Genomic DNA, 19098 nt, shown 5'->3' with positions numbered 1-19098 from the left:
ATATATATAACCCAATCTTATCCTCTCACCCCCTGTGACTCAATCCATTTTGCCCTATAAATACTCCACAAGAGGTCCACTTAATAACTTAGGGTCTCTTTGGTCTCTTAGAATTGCTTGTGTAGCATTCCCCTCTGGTCTGCTTCCTCAGTTCCCACTAGCACTGATAGGTTGGGTCCACAGAAGGCACCAGGCTGTTTCTCCCCGCAGGGTTCTAAGAGTAATCCTGAGAGGCTGGGGTTTCTAGTACTGCCACTAATGAGCCCCCATCCATGTGCTTCCCCAATATCAATAAACCATTTGACATCAATTAGCTTTTACAAGAGAGTATTTACCAAGGTTTAGCAAGGACAGAAATTATAATGACATCTCCCAAACTGAACTTACTCTTTCCTAAGTGGGTGCAAACCTTGAAGTACAAAGATTAATGAGGCACAAGTATAGAAAACATATGGGGCTAAAGGGTATATCTCAATTCCTGGTCATGGGAGTCTTTTAGCAGGGTTTCCACCAAAGGTGATTCATGATAGATGAGTTACTCCCTTGCTCAGCTGAGCTAGCTCCTTCCAGGACGCAGCGTCTCCCCTAACAGGTCAGTGTACTCTTGGGGTGGGTCAAGCAGGTTACTCAATTACTTCACTGGTCCTTCCCCAAACTTGGCTATTACTGCTACTGGTTTCAATGACCTTTACTACTCACTATCTGCTACAGGGACCTCTGATGCCTCTTCAACTTATATGGTCATAACCTGGTCACTTCTATCTCTGAAAACTAGCCTATGATCAGGAAAGAATAAATAGAAAAGAAATGAGAACTATGCCTTCCTGGAAATGTGGTATCTGGGTGGGCACATCCAGCCTCTTGCTATCCTTCCCCCACCCAATATCCATGAGGAGCAGAGTAGGACAGGGTCCTCTTGTACATGCACCTTCAGGTCTGATTCAGCTTCCTGTATCATCAGTCCTCCAGGCTCCTTGGACCCCCAGAAGACTGCTGGTTGTTCCTTAGTCTCAGACTTTCAGTCACTCACATGTGGCCAAAAAAAGAAAAGCCCCCCACGTGTTGGATTGAAACCAGACAGGAAATATTGCAAATGCTCTGGATTGGGAGGGAAAGGCTCTTTTATCACACATGCCTCGAAATGAACCCAATCCAAGCTTTGATTTGCTTACCTGTAATACCAAATGAGCTAGGAGGGTAGAGTAGGGGAGTAGCCAAACAGTGGGAGGAGGGAGAGGCTACTCTTAGATACCAACAGAACACATGAGCTGTCCATCATTAATTCCTCTCTATAACATGACTGTCCTACCTTCTTTTCCACTCCTTCATCTTTCTGAAAGCTATCCTTAATGTCTTTTCTCCCAAGAAATTCTTCATTGAGTAACACCTTATAGTCTGACCTTGCCATGTGCCTCTGAATTACATCCAACTTTAATTCTTCAGAGACTGTTGTGTTTCCCAGCTTGTAGCCACCAAGCATCCCTGGAAGACCACTGATGTTAAAAGATGACCCTTTTGGGGCAGCTGGGTGGCACAGTGGATAAAGCACCGGCCCTGGATTCAGGAGGACCTGAGTTCAAATCCAGCCTCAGAAACTTGACACTTAATAGCTGTGTGACCCTGGGCAAGTCACTTGACCCCCATTGCCCACAAAAAAAGATGACCCTTTTGTCAAGAAGAAACTTGAGATCATGGAAAGTACCACATAATGTCAGCTAATTCTCCTCCTCCTCCTCTGGCTCATCACTGTTGGGCCAGACACTCAGTGATGAATTCATTGGCCATGGCAGCCCTTGGATCAAATTCTAATTGAATGTCTTTTCTTTTTGGTGAGGCAATTGGGGTTAAGTGACTTGCCCAGGGTCACACAGCTAGTAAGTGTTAAGTGTCTGAGGCTGGATTTGAACTCATGTACTCCTGAATTCAGGGCTGGTGCTTTATCCACTGCGCCACCTAGCGGCCCCTTCTAATTGAATGTCAATGAGATATTCATCTAGGTGGAAATCTATAAATCTTAGGGTTGGGACAGGGTCTGGAGGTGAAATGCCTGGTGAAGAGCATTTTGGTAAAGGTCAAAGGGAAAAAAAACAATAGAGGGCATATTATGCTGAAGGCAACTGCACCTCCAGATGAATGGAGGAATTGGATAAAGAATTCCTAAAGAACCACAGAGCTGATATGGCAAAATATCATTGTGTGTGCAGTGAGAAGAGCCGAGGGTTGGGGGAAGGGAGAAGTACTTTGACTTTCTCAATATCTGTAAAGCAGATACAAGAGGTAAGCTAGATGGCATAGTGGATAGAGCATTGGCCTTGAAGTTGGGAGGACCTGAGTTCAAATCTTACCCCAGACATTTACTAGCTGTGTGTCCCTGGACAAGTCACTTAACTCCAATCGCTTTAAACATCCAGGGCCATCTCCAGTTGTCCTGCTGTATTATCTTGCCACTGGACCCAGATGGTTCTGGAGGAGAGAGTGAGACTGGTGATTTTGAGCAGCCCTCCCTCACTTAAATCCAATTCACTGTAAGTCATAGCATTATCCTGATGTCATGGTCTTCTTCGAGAATGAAGGACAAACAGCAAGAAGAAAGCAGATACAGCTGACAAGTTCTTGACTTGCTTTGCTGATAATTTTATCCTCCAGAAACTGGAGAAAACAAAGTGGGGAACTGCTGTTCTTGAACTGATTGTGATCAATGAGGACAAATGAGTTGGTAAAATAGAAATGACAGGAACCTTGGGAGGCAGTAACCATGGGTTATTAGAGTGAGTTTATAACTGATAACAAAGGGGACACCCTGAATACCGTAGACACTGAGAGAGCAGATTTCACAGTTCAGAGAGAAGAGAGGTCAGATTCCAATGACCTGAGGTTATAAAGTGCAGTTGGCCTGTCTGCCATGGCTGATGAAATGGACACTCCTTCTTTACCTTCAGTACCTAGTATCTTTTGCTTCTTCCATGGTCTTGCTTGGGTACCATCTCCTCCTGGAGGCCTCCCTAGATTCCCACTAGTCATTAATGCTCTCTGCATCCTCATCTTATTATACCTTTATATTCTCTGTTTGCATGTTGTATCGAATAAAATGGAAGCTACTTGAGGGGAGGGACTGTTTGTCATTTCTTTTGGTCTCTGTATTCCCACTGCCTAGCTAAGTGACTTAGCCATTTCCAACTCTAGCTCATTTTACAGATGAGGAAACTGAGGCAAACAGGGTAAAGTAACTCGGCCAGGGTCACACAGCTAGTAAGTATCTGAGGCCAGATTGAACTCAGGGAGATGAGTTTTCCTGATAGTAGACAGTAGATTTGGATTGAATTAAACTGGTTCTGGAGGAGAGGGAATTTTCAAATAATGTCATCTCCTGATGCAGTCATACAACTGATAGCAACAAGAAAAAGGGAAGACCCATAGGGCTGCACAGGGAGCTCACCCATGAACTCACATGTTTAAAGGATAATCCCCAAGATAGAAGAGAGGAAGATAGATGGAGGATGAATATAGAAAATCATCAAGGTCCCATAAGAAAACTGCTGAGCTAAAATCCATTATGAGAGCATGCTCGTCATAAATGCAAAAGATCATAAAAGTCTTACGGGGATGGGCTCAGAGAAGTAGATGTCTAAAGGCGAGAAGTTTGGGAGCAGGTAGCATAATCATAGCCTTTTAAGTGTTGAAAGAATTGCCTTATGTCCTTGTGTAGCTTTAGAAAACAAGTGCCTCAGGAAGTGCTTGGAAGGAAAAGAATATGCATTTATTGAGCACCAACTATATACCTGGCACTGTGCCACACAGTTTACAAATAAATGGCAGCTAGGTGTCACAGTGGATAAATTGCTAGACCTAGAATCAGGAAGATCTGAGTTTAAATCCTACCTCAGATACTTACTAGCTGTGTGACCCTGGGCAAGTCACTTAACCTTCACCTGCCTCAGTTTCCTCATCTGCTAAGCACTGTGCTAAGCATTTTGCTAATATTTTTGATCTTCACAACAACTCTGGGAGGTAGGTGTTATTTATCATCCCCATTTTACAGTTGAGAAAACTGAGATAGACAGAAGTTAAGTGACTTGCCCAGGATCACAGCTCATAAGTTTTAGAGGCTGAATTTAAACTCGGGTCTTCCTGACTCAAGGTCAATACCTGTACTCCCCACTCACCTCCACCTCACAGAGCCCTCTCCTTCAAGGCACAACTCAAGTACCACATTCTACAGGAAGACTTTAATGATTCCTCCTCCATGCTCCTCGCAGCTGCTGGTGCCCTCCCTCCCTCCCTCCCTTAATCTTACATTTATTCTCTTTATATTTATTCCATCTATTTATAAGTGTCCTTGTTGTGTCTCACCCCCGGACTATAAGCTGATAAGTAAGAATGGTTTCCTTCTCTTCCTAGCACACAGTAGGTGCTTATTAAATGATTGATTAACTAATTGATTGAAATCACAGAGAGGCAGATCCTGGCTCAACCTAAGGAAAAAATTCTCCACAATAAGAACTGTCCAAAAAAGTAGCAGGATGTCCTAAGGACACCTTCTGTGAAGGGTTCAGGCAGAGATTGGATAACCAATGCCAAGGTTGGACCAGGTGACTTTGAGGTCTCACCTTTCCAACTCTAAGAATCTATGATCTCCCTGGCTCTTCTCTAACAGTGAGACTCAATGGATTTTACTTTGTAGAAAGGTGTTTTAAAGGTCAATTGCCTGGTATGTAATCTAATTGATGACTTCTAGGATAAAGCACCGGCCCTGGATTCAGGAGAGGACCTGAGTTCAAATCCAGCCTCAGACACTTGCCACTTACTAGCTGTGTGACCCTGGGCAAGTCACTTAACCCCCATTGCCCTGCAAAAAAAAAAAAAAAAGAAAAGAAAAATATATTGATGACCTCTAGATCCTGACATAGTCCCATTAAGTTTGCAAGGGGGACTTTGTAATGGAATGATCCTCATGCTATCATCCAAGCCTGCCCCCCCCCCCAACAACCCTCTGAGGTAGGTACCATGAATTGTATCTCTATTTTACAAAACGAGGAAACTGAGGCTGATATACTGTTTCCAGGGGTATACAATCAGTGAGGGTCTGAAGTGAGGATTTGAACCCATATCATTTCTATGCCATGAAGTTCAGTGAAAGATGCCTGTACTGGGAAGTAGGCTTTGAGTGGAGAGAGTGATTGGGCAAGCCCCTAGTCACCAAGGGAGGAGAGGTCAAGAGCCTTCCTTAGGAATCTAACCAGTGAGCTGGGCTGGATCCTGTCTTTACAGGGAGAAGGGCCCGAGTGTAGGCCCTGCTCCTGCCTCATCCTCTAGACTGAGATGGAAGCCTCTGCTGGGAAATGGGTAATTTGGGGGAGTCAAAGTGCCAAAATAAGTCACGGGACTGTCCCTGTTTCATGTTTCTAACTCAGACAGGCTGAGCTTTGCCTCTTACCAGGCATGTGACCTCACTCCAACAACCTGGGCTGCATTGGCTGGGATAGAGCAGGAATCTTTTGTTGCTGCCTTTGCACAGCAAACCCCACTGTCCTTAAGACATTAACCCTTTCCTTCCCCCCCCCCCAACCCCATCTCTACTCCTGGCCCTTTGGAGGATAATTGCCTCTGTTGTCATTTGAGAATTTGAGATTTTTTTTTTGGCCGGGAAATTGGGGTTAAGTGACTTACCCAGGGTCACACAGCTAGTAAGTGTCAAGTGTCGGAGGTCGGATTTGAACTCAGGTCCTCCTGAATCCAGGGCCGGTGCTCTATCTACTGCACCACCAGCTGCCCCTTTTTATTGATTTTTTAAAACGTAACTGTCACTTTTCAGTGATTTCTCCCCTTTTCACTGCCCCCTCCACCTATCCACTCCCTCCCCACATAACAGAACCCGCCTGGTCTATCCATGGTGGAGTAAACAAATCAGCCTGTGGGCCATATCTGACTCACAAGGGGAAATACTCAATCCATCTGGGTTCAACTCAGCCGAGAGACTTTCCCAAGGAGCAGGGCACAGAGTGGCTATGATGCACAAAGTGCAGTTATCTCTTCCCCATCATGACTTTTCCCATTCGATATAGTGTGGATCAGCATAAGAAATTAAGTGGGAAATTTGGGGGAGTTTTGTAGAAGTTGTGGACAGCATGTGAAGGCTAGCAGATGAAACAGGAAAGGTTTGGATACTCAGAAATGCATAAAATAATTGTATAGTATAGGAGAATATCAACATTTTATCGTTTAATATCATAATAATTCAGACTTCATCTCTGGTACAAAGGAAGGGCCCAAAAATTTTATGCAGATTTTCCAGCTTGAGGGAGCGCCATTCCCCTAACCCCTGCAATGTGGAAGGGATAACTGTATATGAAAACTTTGGAGGTGGGGAGGCAAATATGAGGTCATAGCCTCATTGAGATAAAGCGTGTGAGGGCCAGCTAGGTGGCACAGTGGATAAAGCACCAGCCCTGGATTCAGGAGGACCTGAGTTCAAATCTGGCCTCATACATTTGACACTTACTAGCTGTGTGACCCTGGGCAAGTCACTTAACCCTCATTGACCTGGAAAGAAAGAAAGAAAGAAAGAAAGAAAGAAAGAAAGGAAGGAAGGAAGGAAGGAAGGAAGGAAGGAAGGAAGGAAGGAAGGAAGGAAGGAAGGAAGGAAGGAAGGAAGGAAAAAAGAAAGAAAGATAAAGCTTGTGGCTGGAATAAGCAATGGGAGCATCTTCAGTGTTCAGGAGGAATGTACTCATAGCCCACCACCTTTCCACAGAGAGTAGAGAGACATGCTCTCCTTTCAGACCACTGAAGTCCTGTTGGTCACTGCCAATCACAGTTCTTTTTTTTTTTTTTTTAGTGAGGCAATTGGGGTTAAGTGACTTGCCCAGGGTCACACAGCTAGTGTTAAGTGTCTGAGGTCGGATTTGAACTCAGATCCTCCTGAATCCAGGGCCGGTGCTCTATCCACTGCACCACCTAGATGCCCCTGCCAATCACAGTTCTGAAGCTTTTCACAACTGTTTTTCTTTACATTCTAGTGGTTAATGTGTGGATTGTCCTTCCTTCCCTTTGCATCTGTTCATATGAGTCTTCCCCTGTGAGGTTTTCCGTGGTTTGGGCTCTATTATTTCAACCCTAAACCAGGTGCCTTGTTCTGTGGGAGTGGAAGCTAACGTCTGTATGCCTGTCTGTCTGTCTGTCTGTCTCCAGAACGACTCGTGGGGGAAGCAGTACTCTTATGCTTTGTTCAAGGCCATGAGCCACATGCTCTGTATAGGTTATGGAAAGCAGGCACCAGTGGGCATGTCGGACGTCTGGCTCACCATGCTTAGCATGATTGTGGGTGCCACCTGCTATGCTATGTTCATCGGTCACGCCACGGCCCTCATCCAGTCGCTGGACTCCTCGAGGCGCCAGTACCAGGAGAAGGTGAGTCGGGGGGGCCCTGGGCTGGGCAGGGGCTCCCTCCCTGGAATAGCCCTTGGTGGCTGGCGAGATGATTGGTGTTCATGACTCACTCCCTCTCACTGTCCCCTTATGAGATGATGGGCATTAGCCCTATTTTTACAGGAACCTGAGTCAGAGGGGTAACAGGACTTGCCCACAGTCTCATGGCTAGTAAACAGAGACCTGGGGCTTTAGCCTGGGTGTCCTGAATCCAACTCTAGTGTTCTTTATGATGAACAAGTGCCCTGTTATGCCCTGCTGCTTCTTGGTGTGAGTGCTGTTTGCTTATTTCCAGTACCACCAGGATTCCTTGGTACATGGAACCCAAGGCAGGCTGGGGAACATCTAGGGTGACCTGTCTGATGGCCTTCTCCTGGGATGGGAGAGAAGGAGTGGGCTCTTCAATAAGTGTTTACCGACACTCCATGCCCCAGGTGCTTTGAAAGAGTCACCTTAAGGGAGCTCACAGTCTAATTGGGAGAAGTAGGGGACAACTGAAGACAGGATTGTACTATAGGATCTCAGAGGAGGGGAGGAGGAGGCTATGCCTGGAAGGGCGGGTAGGTGGAGCAGAGGAGAGAGGGCATGCAAGGCTTAAGGAATAGCAGAGGTGGAGACGAACAGTTCTCATGTGTGGAAAGGACACAGAGGTCACAATTCACATATATGGAAAGGCCACGGTGGAGATCCACATGGGATCACAGATAATGCTGGAAAAGTAGAACTAGACTGAGAGATACAGAGCACAGAGTAAGGTCTGATAGGGCAAAGATCATGACTAGGTTGGGAATGAGGCTGGTGGTGGGGGAAAATCAGGGAAGGCTTCCTGTACAAAGCAGCATTTGGGTTGTGCTTTCAAGGATGGGTTGAAATCCCTAAGGTCACAGTGGAGAGAGGAGTGAGCATCATTAACTAAGCAGAGAACATCTGGAGAAAAACAGATCCTGAAACTGGTCAGTCAGGAGCCAAGCATTTACTGAGAGGAAGGCAAAAGATGGTGCCTGCCCTCAGGGAATTCACTTGGGGGTGACCACACGCCAACAGCTATGGACAGACGAGACAGATGCACAATAATAGATGGGCAGGCGGCAATGTCCGAAGGAAGGCCCTGACCGGGAAGGGCCTCCAGAATCAGATTAGTTTGAACTAAGCCTTGGAAGAAGCCAAGAAAGCAAAAAGGGTGAGATGAGGAGGACATTGGAAACATGGAGTTGGGGAATGGAGGGTCTTGGGTGAGGAGCAGCATGGAGATCAGATGTTGCTAGATCCTGGAGTTCATGGAGGGGAGTAAAGATATTGGAAGTATTGGAAGAGATCGGCTTGTGAAGGGCTTTGAACACCAAGCAGGAGACTTTATGTCTGATCCTGGAGGTAATGGGGATCAGAGATTTAGAGATGGAAGGGGGCAGCTAGGTGGCGCAGTGGATAAAGCACTGGCCCTGGATTTAGGAGGACCTGAGTTCAAATCCAGCCTCAGACACTTGACAATTCCTAGTTGTGTGACCTTGGGCAAGTCACTTAACCCTCACTGCCCTGCAAAAAAAAAAAAAAAAAAAGAGAGATGGAAGGGATCTTAGAGGTCATCAAGTCCAAGCCTGTCATTCACAGGTAAGGAAGCACCCCCAGGGTGGTTAAGTGACTTGTCTAAAGTCACACAGGTTGTAGGTTGCTGAGCCAGGATTCGAACTCAGGTACTTTGCCTTCAAATCCTATGTTCCCTTGATGATACCACACTGACTCCAAGGTTGGAAAACTAGGTTAGAATCAAGTTGTAGAGAATCTTGAACACACAGGGCCACAGGCGTATGTGTAACAGTACTTTGCACATAGATATCGGTGTGATTTGGGATGGGTATCCATCCTTCCTATCCCCAGAATGCCCAGTGCTAGCGATGCTCCCTCGAAAAACAGAGGGACTGGGGCCAATGGGAAACTGCAACCTCAGTAACAGCTGGTCAGCCTGAGATTCCTGCCCAATGAGCTCTGGCCCTCACTCTCAGCCACTCCTGCCTCTCCAGGGGCCCAGGTGACTTTATCTGCCCTGGCAATGGCTGCATTAATATTCATGGATAATTATTACTCAGCTCCCTCACCTTCCCCTCACCCAACCTTGACCTGCCCCAGCCGAGGACTGAATGGAAGCTGAAGTTTCTGTTGTTATAGAAAGGGTGAGGAGCCTTGATGGAGGGGTAAGGAAAGAACGGTCTTTAGCTCTTACTGAGCCCCACTGTGTGCATATCTCTTGGCTCAGCCACATTTCCAGGAGGCAGAAAGTACTCAGAGGAGGGAGAGAGGATGGATGGGGTGCAGTGGTCAGAGAAGGCTTCCTGGAAGAGTAGAACCTGATCCGCTCCAGTAGGTGTTCAATAGGTTGAAGATGGGGTCATGTGGTAGGCCCTCAGGACCTTGCCTAGAGAAGAGGTTTGTAGGGGGCAGAGGGCTTCTGAGTCTTTTCCTCCTAGTGCTTGGCACATAGTAGGCTCTATATAAATACTTATTCCCTTTCCTTTGTTTTTTTGTTTTGTTTTGGTTTTTGGTTTTTGCAGGGCAATGAGAGTTAAGTGACTTGCCCAGGGTCACACAGCTAGTAAGTGTCATGTGTCTGAAGCCGGATTTGAACTCAGGTCCTCCTGAATCCAGGGCCGGTGCTTTATCTGCTGTGCCACCTAGCTACCCCCCCTTCCCTTTGTTAATACCCCCCTGACCCATCCCCATCCCAGTGCTAAGCCTACTGGCTGCCTCAGTACAACTTAGCCTAGGACCCACTCCCCAGCATTGACCCTATCAATTCTACTATCTTTTTTTTCCCAAGCCATCTTGGGCTGAACCCCCTGGGAAGCTACTTGTTCAGCCCCTGGGACCCAAGGGAATAGATATTGAGAGCTCCTTTGCCTCCAACTGACCACAAGGACTGGGGAGTGACCAGGGAAGCTCCAGGTCTAGGCTCTGTTCCCTCCTACTCCTTCCCTATCTCCAATTTCCCTTTGCTTCCTCTTGGTTCAGATCCAGCTCCATCACTATTTTGCCTATCTATGAAATGGGTGTACATATTGTCTGACAGTGTTCAAGCCATCATGATTATGGAAGAGGACAGGAAGAGGGACCTAACTAACCTTCAGAAAAGTGTCTGTTAGGAGAAATAACTTATTACCCACCAGTCTCCCCACTGATGCAACAATAAATAGATGATCACAGGCAATGGGTCAGTCTGTGACTAGGATTAGAGAATCAGTCTGTGGCCAGGATTAGGGGTCATCGTTTGGTCAAAATTGGAGTCATTCTGTGAAAGAGTTGAGGGGTCAGTTGGTCTGTAGAGGTTAGTCTGCAGTCAAAGTTATGACTCAGTATGAGATTAAGTCTAAGGATCGTTCTGTACCTTGAGTTACAGAACAATTAGGTGGGTACTGGGTTTCAGGCTCAGCCTGTTATCACCATTAGGGGTAAGGGCATGCTGGAGTCAGCTCCAAGAGCTGATTGTTAAATTTTCAGTGTCAGCATTTACACCCCAGAAGACAACAAATACCACCAAACAGAGCTTGGTTTGTTATTTTCTTAACTGTCTAGATTTAAGAAAGTGATGAAGAAAATGTTAATAACACACCAGTATGTTGTATGTACATTTCCTCCTCCACCCCCGTATCTGGTTGTTAAACATTTGCCAGCACACCCCTGGTTAGGGCTCAGTCTAGGATTAGAGTTAGGGATGGAGCTGTCTGGGGGATTTAGTGTTAGTACATGGCTGGGTTAGAGATGGCTTTGTTGTTAGAGTTGGGGTTTTCTCTGTGGGACATCATTTACCCCCAATATGGCTCAAACCCATGACCTTGGCCTTCTTAATTTTAAGTGCACATGGCCATGGGAATCCTGACAGTGTAAACAGTCTGGTGCCAGCTGCCTGCAGGACAGCTACACATGGGCACATACCTTCCCCACTTATGCCTCACTTGCTTTCCTCACACAGACTCATGGCCCTCAAACACAAACACCTCTGTACAGTGTTCATGTGACACTAATTCCTTCTGCATGGTCCAAGCCCCCGTCAAATGATGATGGAAGTCAGGACCACTGGATGGAGTAAAGCTCCTGTCATACAGCCAGGGGCTTTTTATCTCGATAACAAGAGCCTTGTACCACTCTAGGCTGGGATTCTTGGTACAGAGTTATGATGCCATGGGAGGAAGGCTGGATTGGGCACCAACCATTGTGTGACCTTGAATAAGTCACCTCTCTTGTCTCAGTCTCATTTTCAGCTCCAAAACAAATAGGTTGGAGTAGATGAGCTACAAATTCCCTTCTCACTCTAAATTTATGACCTGTTCTTGATGCCAGCAACAAAAATGTTGGTTGCTATTATAATGATCACAATTAATTCTACCGTGCAAGAAGTAATGAGGGTATTACATCAGTACAGACTTCTAGGACAAAATACAAATTCTTCTGCTTTGCCCTGACAGCCCTTCACAATTTGGCTCCAAGTCACCTTCCCAGACACTTTCCTCCGTCCTGTCTTTCGTGAACGCCACTTTCCGGCCATGTTTGAGGCTCACCTTACACCACATTCTGCCTTGGCGTAAACTAGTTCCCATGTCTGCCTTAAAGAACCCCTAGACCCAACTCAAATGCCACCTCCTACCGGAGACCTGTCTAGGATTGCTGATGCCCCATCTCCAAACCAACCCTCACTCCCTGAAAATCACTCTGCTTTTGTCTCATGTATATTTTTCATCCATATACATCTTTGTTATTTCCTTCCTTGTAAGGGAATGTAAGCTCCCTGAAGGCAGGAATTATTTATTGGTTTGGGTTTTTGAATCTCCAGTGCCTGATGTATTCAATACTTGTGAAATGAATGAAGCAAACTGGTAATTAACAGACCCTGATTGCACATTGGTGACCTGTGATCTGATGTTGGGCTAAGAATCCCCTGGGGACAATGGCACCATGAGCATCTATGGGGCTTTGCCTTGGGGTGTGAGGAAACAAGACACTCCGTTGGAAGGAGACCAACTCTCTCCTCTGCCAAATGGGGCTCCTATTTTCTTCCTTGTCTACTTGCTGTCCTACTTGGCTTTTACTGGTCAGGTGTCCCCTGATCTTGGGTGGAACAGGGACCCTTATGCTGGCCCTTGACCACTGAGACCTGCTCATTCCTGTATCCAGTGGTGCTCTGATTCTCTCAGTTACATTAGGAACCTAGGGCTCAGAGCTGGAAGAGCCCCCAAGAATCATCAAGACCAACCTTCCTCTTTTTTTTTTTTTTTAGTGAGGCGATTGGGGTTAAGTGACTTGCCCAGGGTCACACAGCTAGTAAGTGTTAAGTATCTGAGTCCGGATTTGAACTCAGGTACTACTGACTCCAGGGCTGGTGCTCTATCCACTGTGCCATCTAGCTGCCCCCAACCTTCCTCTTTTACAGATGAATAAACTAAGCCTCAGAGGAAGGATGTGACTTGTTCAAGGTCATACAAGTAAAAAGGCCAAGTTGGGATTTGAACCCAGGTCTCAGGGTTAGGACTCCATATGGGACTCCTTCCTTCCCCAGGCTTCTTTCCACTGCCTTTCTGCCCAGCCTGCTAATGTTCTCCTCCTCTAAACAAGAACACCCTCTACGTTCTCTCCTGTGGCCCCCTGAGGAAGAAGGTGGGGCTTTCAGAAGGAATATATTGGCCCTGGAACGAATGAAGATAAAATTGAGGTTAATTTTTGAGAGCATTGAAAGAGTTTGGGATTTCTGGATTTGTAGAACCTGCATCTGGGTTCGAATGTCGGCTTTGCTACTTATTCCTTGTGTGACCTTAGACAAGTTACTCCCTGGGCTTCAGTTTCTTCATCTAGGAAACAATGGGGCTGCACTAGTTGCTCTCTGAGGTTCCTGCCAGCTTAAAACCCCCTATGATTTAAATCTCAGAGTTGGGAATCTAACATACCTCCAATCCAGCCATTGAGTCTAGGGTGTCCAGGGTTTGACCTGACTACATCTTCTCCCTGGCCTCATCTCCTAGCCCCTCCCTCGTTGCTCTTCCAGTTTCCTGTGGGCACCCTTCCTGAGGCCAGAGCTTTTTTTCCCCCTCAGGGTAATGAGGGTTAAGTGACTTGCCCAGGGTCACACAGCTAGTAAGTGTTAAGTGTCTGAGACTGGATTTGAACTCAGGTCCTCCTGAATCCAGAGCCAGTGCTTTATCTACTGTGCCGCCTAGCTGTGCCCTCCCCCGTCCCCCATCCTCCACATCAGCCTGCTTCTCCCTACCTGGATGATCTACAGCTTCAGGCTCCACCACCAGGGGGAGACTCAGGGAACATCTGCCAGCTTCACAATGTGCTGCACCAGGTTTTATATATATATTGAGGGAACCGGTCATTTCTTCCTCCCCCAGGATGTCAGGAAGGAAAAAGGGACCTGAGGCTGCCTGGTCCTACCCATCTCTGAACAAGAATGCTCCTCTAAAATATCTCTGACAAATGGTCATCCAGGATTCACTTGGAAACCCCAAGTGACAGGGAGCTCACTACCTAATGAGCCAGCCCAGGCCTCTTTTGAGTTTGATCATAGAATCTGGAGTGGGAGGGATCCCTAAGGTCATCTGTTCTTGCCCTGTCATTTTACAGTTGAAGAAACTGAGGTCCAGAGAGGTCATTGGGGACGACAGATTGTAGTATGTACAATTGTAGATTATAGATTGAGCTGGAGGCCATTGGATTTGACTCCCTCATTTTGCATATGAGGGAACTGTGGCCTGGGGAGGGCAAGTTCCTGCCCAAAGTCACACAGAGGGTAAGTGGCAGAGGTGAGATCCAAGCCTCTGCTCTCCTCTCACACCAGGGCTCCTCAGGGCTCCTCAGGGCGGGGCTGTGTACAGGGTCCTCACTCTTCCTTCTCTCCCTTGACCCACCCTGTGACATCTGCCCCTTCTCTCCCCCAACCAGTACAAGCAAGTGGAACAGTACATGTCCTTCCACAAACTCCCACCTGACACCCGGCAGCGCATCCATGACTACTATGAGCACCGCTACCAGGGCAAGATGTTTGATGAGGAGAGCATCCTGGGCGAGCTGAGTGAGCCACTACGGGAGGTGAGCAGGAGGAGCAATGGGAGGAAGGGGGCTCGAGCTCCCACTCCCCTACATGCATCTTCCAGCAGGGGCCTAGAAAGGGGGGCAAAGGGAAAAGGGTAAGAAACCCTAATAATATTGGTCCCTGCTCTCATTCTGGACTCTTATTATTTCCTTCCTCCATTCCTCTTTCCCTCTCACCTTCTTTCTTCTTCATTTACCTCATCCTTCCTGGTGTTCCCCTGCCTGATTCTGTACTTATTCCTTCATGTCCCTGTCCCGCCCTTCTCTCCCCACCTTTGCCCTGGCTGACTGAATAGGAGATCATCAACTTTAACTGTCGAAAGCTGGTGGCCTCCATGCCCCTGTTTGCCAATGCGGACCCCAACTTTGTGACGTCGATGCTGACGAAGCTGCGGTTCGAGGTTTTCCAGCCAGGTGACTACATCATCCGGGAAGGCACCATCGGCAAGAAGATGTACTTCATTCAGCATGGCGTGGTCAGCGTCCTCACCAAGGGTAATAAAGAGACCAAGCTGGCAGATGGCTCCTACTTTGGAGGTGAGATCACGCTCTGCCTCCCCTGGCCCTGATGGGGGCTACAGCCTGCCAAGGCCTGAGCTAGAAGAGCAACCCTCTTACACTTCCCTGGTCCACTCAGAGGAGTACAGTGGGGTTGAAGGTTGATAAACCTTGGGGCTGGGGGGGCGGGGAGAGCAGGGAGAAACAGACAGCTGAGATTTTGACTGCAGCCCAGGATGGGGAGAGTGAAAGTCATCAGGGCCAGAGAGCAGAAATGGAAGAGATGGGCAGAGGGAGAGGGGCAGGGCTGACCATCTGGGTCAGACACCAAGGCTTCCTTTTTTTGTTTTTGCGGGGCAATAAGGGTTAAGTGACTTGCTCAGGGTCACACAGCTAGTAAGTGCCAAGTGTCTGAGGCCAGATTTGAACTCAGGTCCTCCTGAATCCAGGGCTGGTGCTTTATCCACTGCACCACCTAGCTGCCCCCAAGGCTTTCTATTTTAAAACTATTTTAACTAAATTGTATTTTTTCAAACAACAAATATTAATTTTCTCTCCTTCTCAACTCTTCACTACCCACTGAATATAGAAAAGAAAAACATAACTCTTGTGACAAATATATCAAACAAAAAATTAAAGAATTCCTGTACTGACCCTAGCCCAAAGTATACGTCTCATTCTTCACCCTGATCTTATCCTCCCTTCTCTGTCAGGAGATGGGCAGCTGGCTTTATCATGGGTCCTCTTGGAATCATAGTTGGCCATTAAAATGCTCAGAGTTCTTATGTCACTCAAAGTTGTTTGTATTTATGATATTGTTGTTATTATGCAAATTGTTCTCCTGGTTCTGCTCACTTCACCCTGCATCAGTTCATATGTCTTCCCAAATTTCTCTGAAAACATCTTCCTTATCATTTCACCATAGTATTCCATCAAATTCATATGATTCACATGATTTGTTCAGTCAGTCCCTGAATGATGGGTACTTCCTTACATTCCAGTTCTTTGTCAGCATTAAAAGAGAAAATATAAATATTTGTGTACCTGTGGGTCCTTTTCCTCTTTCTTTGATCTCTTTGGAATATATACACAGTGGTGGTATTGCTGGATCAGAGGATGCAACAGTTAATAACTTTCTAGGCATAGTTACAAATTGCCTTCTGGAAAAACTGCACGAATCCTCAACTCTACCAATTGTACACTGATGTGCCTGTTTTTCCACAGTCTCTCCAAAAACTGTCATTTGATTTATCATTGCATTTCATTGATCAGAATTCTTAAAAACCAGAACTACAACCAAGGTTTCATTTTAAGGTTGTCCCAAATTGGAACTGTTGAAAGACAGAAACCCCTGAACCTGAGAGGTCTTTGCCCCAGTGCCATATCTCATGTTGCCTTCATCTTTTGCCTTGTCTCTACCCTGTAGAGATATGCCTGCTAACGAGAGGGCGGCGCACAGCCAGTGTCCGTGCTGATACCTACTGCCGCTTGTATTCACTGTCTGTGGACAACTTCAATGAGGTTCTGGAGGAATATCCCATGATGCGTCGGGCTTTTGAGACTGTGGCTTTGGATCGGTTGGACCGCATTGGTGAGTGGTGGGGGTAGGGGAGCCCTGTAATGGGCCATGTTGATTAAGCAAAAGGGAATGGGGACAGTGTGACCAACTCCCCTCGTTTTATGGCGGGAAGAACTAAGACTCAGACAGAGTTGAGGACTTGGCACAAGTCACATGCAAGGAGAGCATCCGGGGCCTGGCATTATCTTCTCCTGAACTTCAGCTCTCTCTCCCTCCATCACCTCATCTCTTTTGTGTATGCCCATATGCATCCACACTGTTGTACCCAATCAAATGAAAGCTCCTAAGGGCAAGATTGTAACTTTTGCCTAGTGCCAGGCACAGTAGCTGACTCATGGTGGACACTTCATCTGTGTTGGTTGGTTGGTTGATTGTGATTATCCATCCTTCCCTCCTTCCACTCCCTCCAGGCAAGAAAAACTCCATCCTTCTGCACAAAGTCCAGCATGACCTGAACTCAGGAGTCTTCAACTACCAGGAGAATGAGATCATCCAACAGATTGTGCAGCATGACCGAGAAATGGCGCACTGTGCACACCACGTCCAGTCCGCTGCGGCCTCTACACCCACACCAGTCATCTGGACCCCCCTAATCCAGGCCCCGCTACAGGCAGCTGCTGCCACCACCTCTGTGGCCATTGCTCTCACCCACCACCCCCGCCTCCCTGCCGCCATCTTCCGGCCCCCAACAGGCGCCAGCTCTGGGCTGGGCTCTCTGGGTCCTGGTCAGACTCCGAGGCACCTGAAGCGTCTCCACTCCCTGATCCCGTCTGCTCTGGGTTCCCCAGCCAGCACCCCATCCCAGCTAGACACGCCGTCCTCGTCCTCCTTCCACATCCAGCAGTTGGCTGGCTTCTCCGCCCCGGCAGGCCTCGGCCCCTTCTCTTCAGCTAGCTCTCCACCTGCTGGTCCTGGACCGCCACCTCCGGGAGCCTGCGGCTCCCCACTTGAGACCGCCTCGGCAGCACCCACCACCCCAGCCGCCACTGGCTTTGGCCACTTCCAGAAGGCTTCGGGCGGCTCCCTGTCCTCCTCTGATTCACCCCTGCTCACCCCACTCCCCAGCCGCACCCGGTCCCCTCCAGGTGCTCAGGGGCAGCCCCTGGCTGGGGCCACGGGGGGCCTGGGGCTCCTAGAACACTTCTTGCCACCTCCAGCCTCTTCTGGCTCCCCATCCTCGAGCCCAGGTCAGCTGGTTCAGCCACCTGGAGCCTCTTCCCCAGCCTCTGTCCCACCAAGTGCATTAGGGATGTCACCGATGCAGCCGGAGAGGCTGCCCTTTGCCATGGGGGCCTCCGGAGGGGTGTCCTCTATGGCCTTCACACCCAGAGGCCTCAGCCCTCCCAGTCAGAGCCCAGGCCCAGGGAGAACTTTTCAATGTGCCCCACCCCGGGCATCAGGTTCCCACGGCTCCCTGCTTCTGCCCCCTGCCTCCAGCCCCCCACCACAGATCCCCCAGCGCCGGGGCACCCCACCTCTCGCCCCGGGCCGCCTCACACAGGACCTCAAGCTCATCTCAGCCTCTCAACCAGCCCTCCCTCAGGATGGGGCTCAGACGCTGCTCCGGGGCTCCCCTCACTCCTCAGGGGAGTCCGTGGCTGCCTTCCCGCCTTTCCGGGGTGGGGGCGGGGGTTTGATACCCCTTGGAAGGCCCTTTGGCACAGGCCCGGCCCAGAGGGTCACCTTGCCTCGGCAGACATCCTCAGGTTCTTTGCCCCCACCCCCACCATTGTTTGGGGCTGAAGCTGCCTCTACGGGGGGACCCTCCCTGACTGCCGCCCCCCGGGGCCGAGAATCCACAGGACTGGTGGGTGCCCCAGAGCCACCTGTCCGCTCCAAACTGCCTTCTAATCTATGAACTTGGGCTCTTACTCTTACCCCTAAACTTTCTTTTATGTTTTCCTTCTGGTTTAACTGTGATTAGGAAAATAACAATAACAGTAATCATTATAATAACCCCCCTGACACACACACACACACACACACACCAGCCCAGGACAGGAGAACACCAGGCATTCCTAGAGCTGTAGATTTGGGGGGTCACTTGCTTTTATAGATTCTTTTACCACTTGAGGAAAGGGGGGAGGGAGGGGCTGAAAGCCCCAGAGGGAGGGATTGGGCGGGGAGTCAGATATGTCCTGGGGAGCCAGATGGGTCCGGGGGTGGGATTGGCCAAGGGAAAGGGTTTCCTTGAAAAAAATGCACCCCCCCCCTTGTTCTAGACTAGCGGGTGTCCTTGGCCCCTGATCAGAGGCAACTGAGCTCCAGGGGCTGAAGAGCATCCCATCCCCTACCCAACCTCAACCCCAACCTCTGCCCCCCTCCCTCTTCCCACGGGGAAGGGTCTGATGGCGTTGGGAAGGGGGAGGGTCAGGGTTGGCCGGCCTAGCAATTTTCTACCTTGAACCTAATGAGCTCTAGCTATGTATATGTATGTATGTATGTATGAAGTGTACATGTATAGCCACCTAGCGCCCTGTATAGCCATGTAGATAACGACAAAAACAGACACTTGCTGTAGT

General features: G+C 48.4%; 1 protein-coding gene across 1 annotated transcript in view; it reads left to right on the top strand.

Moving 5' to 3' along the window:
- The window catches only part of HCN4 (hyperpolarization activated cyclic nucleotide gated potassium channel 4), a 128910-nt gene extending 110197 nt beyond the window's left edge, over positions 1 to 18713 (top strand). The window contains exons 4-8 of the mRNA XM_043989716.1: positions 7189 to 7407; positions 14350 to 14496; positions 14796 to 15036; positions 16424 to 16588; positions 16987 to 18713. Of these exons, the coding sequence (XP_043845651.1) occupies positions 7189 to 7407; positions 14350 to 14496; positions 14796 to 15036; positions 16424 to 16588; positions 16987 to 18434 (2220 nt within the window). The 3' untranslated portion in view covers positions 18435 to 18713. The remainder of the gene's footprint in view (positions 1 to 7188; positions 7408 to 14349; positions 14497 to 14795; positions 15037 to 16423; positions 16589 to 16986) is intronic.
- Positions 18714 to 19098: the final 385 nt, after the last annotated feature.

Source organism: Dromiciops gliroides, chromosome 2 (assembly GCF_019393635.1).
Source record: "Dromiciops gliroides isolate mDroGli1 chromosome 2, mDroGli1.pri, whole genome shotgun sequence".
Classification (NCBI taxonomy): domain Eukaryota; kingdom Metazoa; phylum Chordata; class Mammalia; order Microbiotheria; family Microbiotheriidae; genus Dromiciops; species Dromiciops gliroides.
This window is presented reverse-complemented; position numbering and strand designations above follow the sequence as displayed.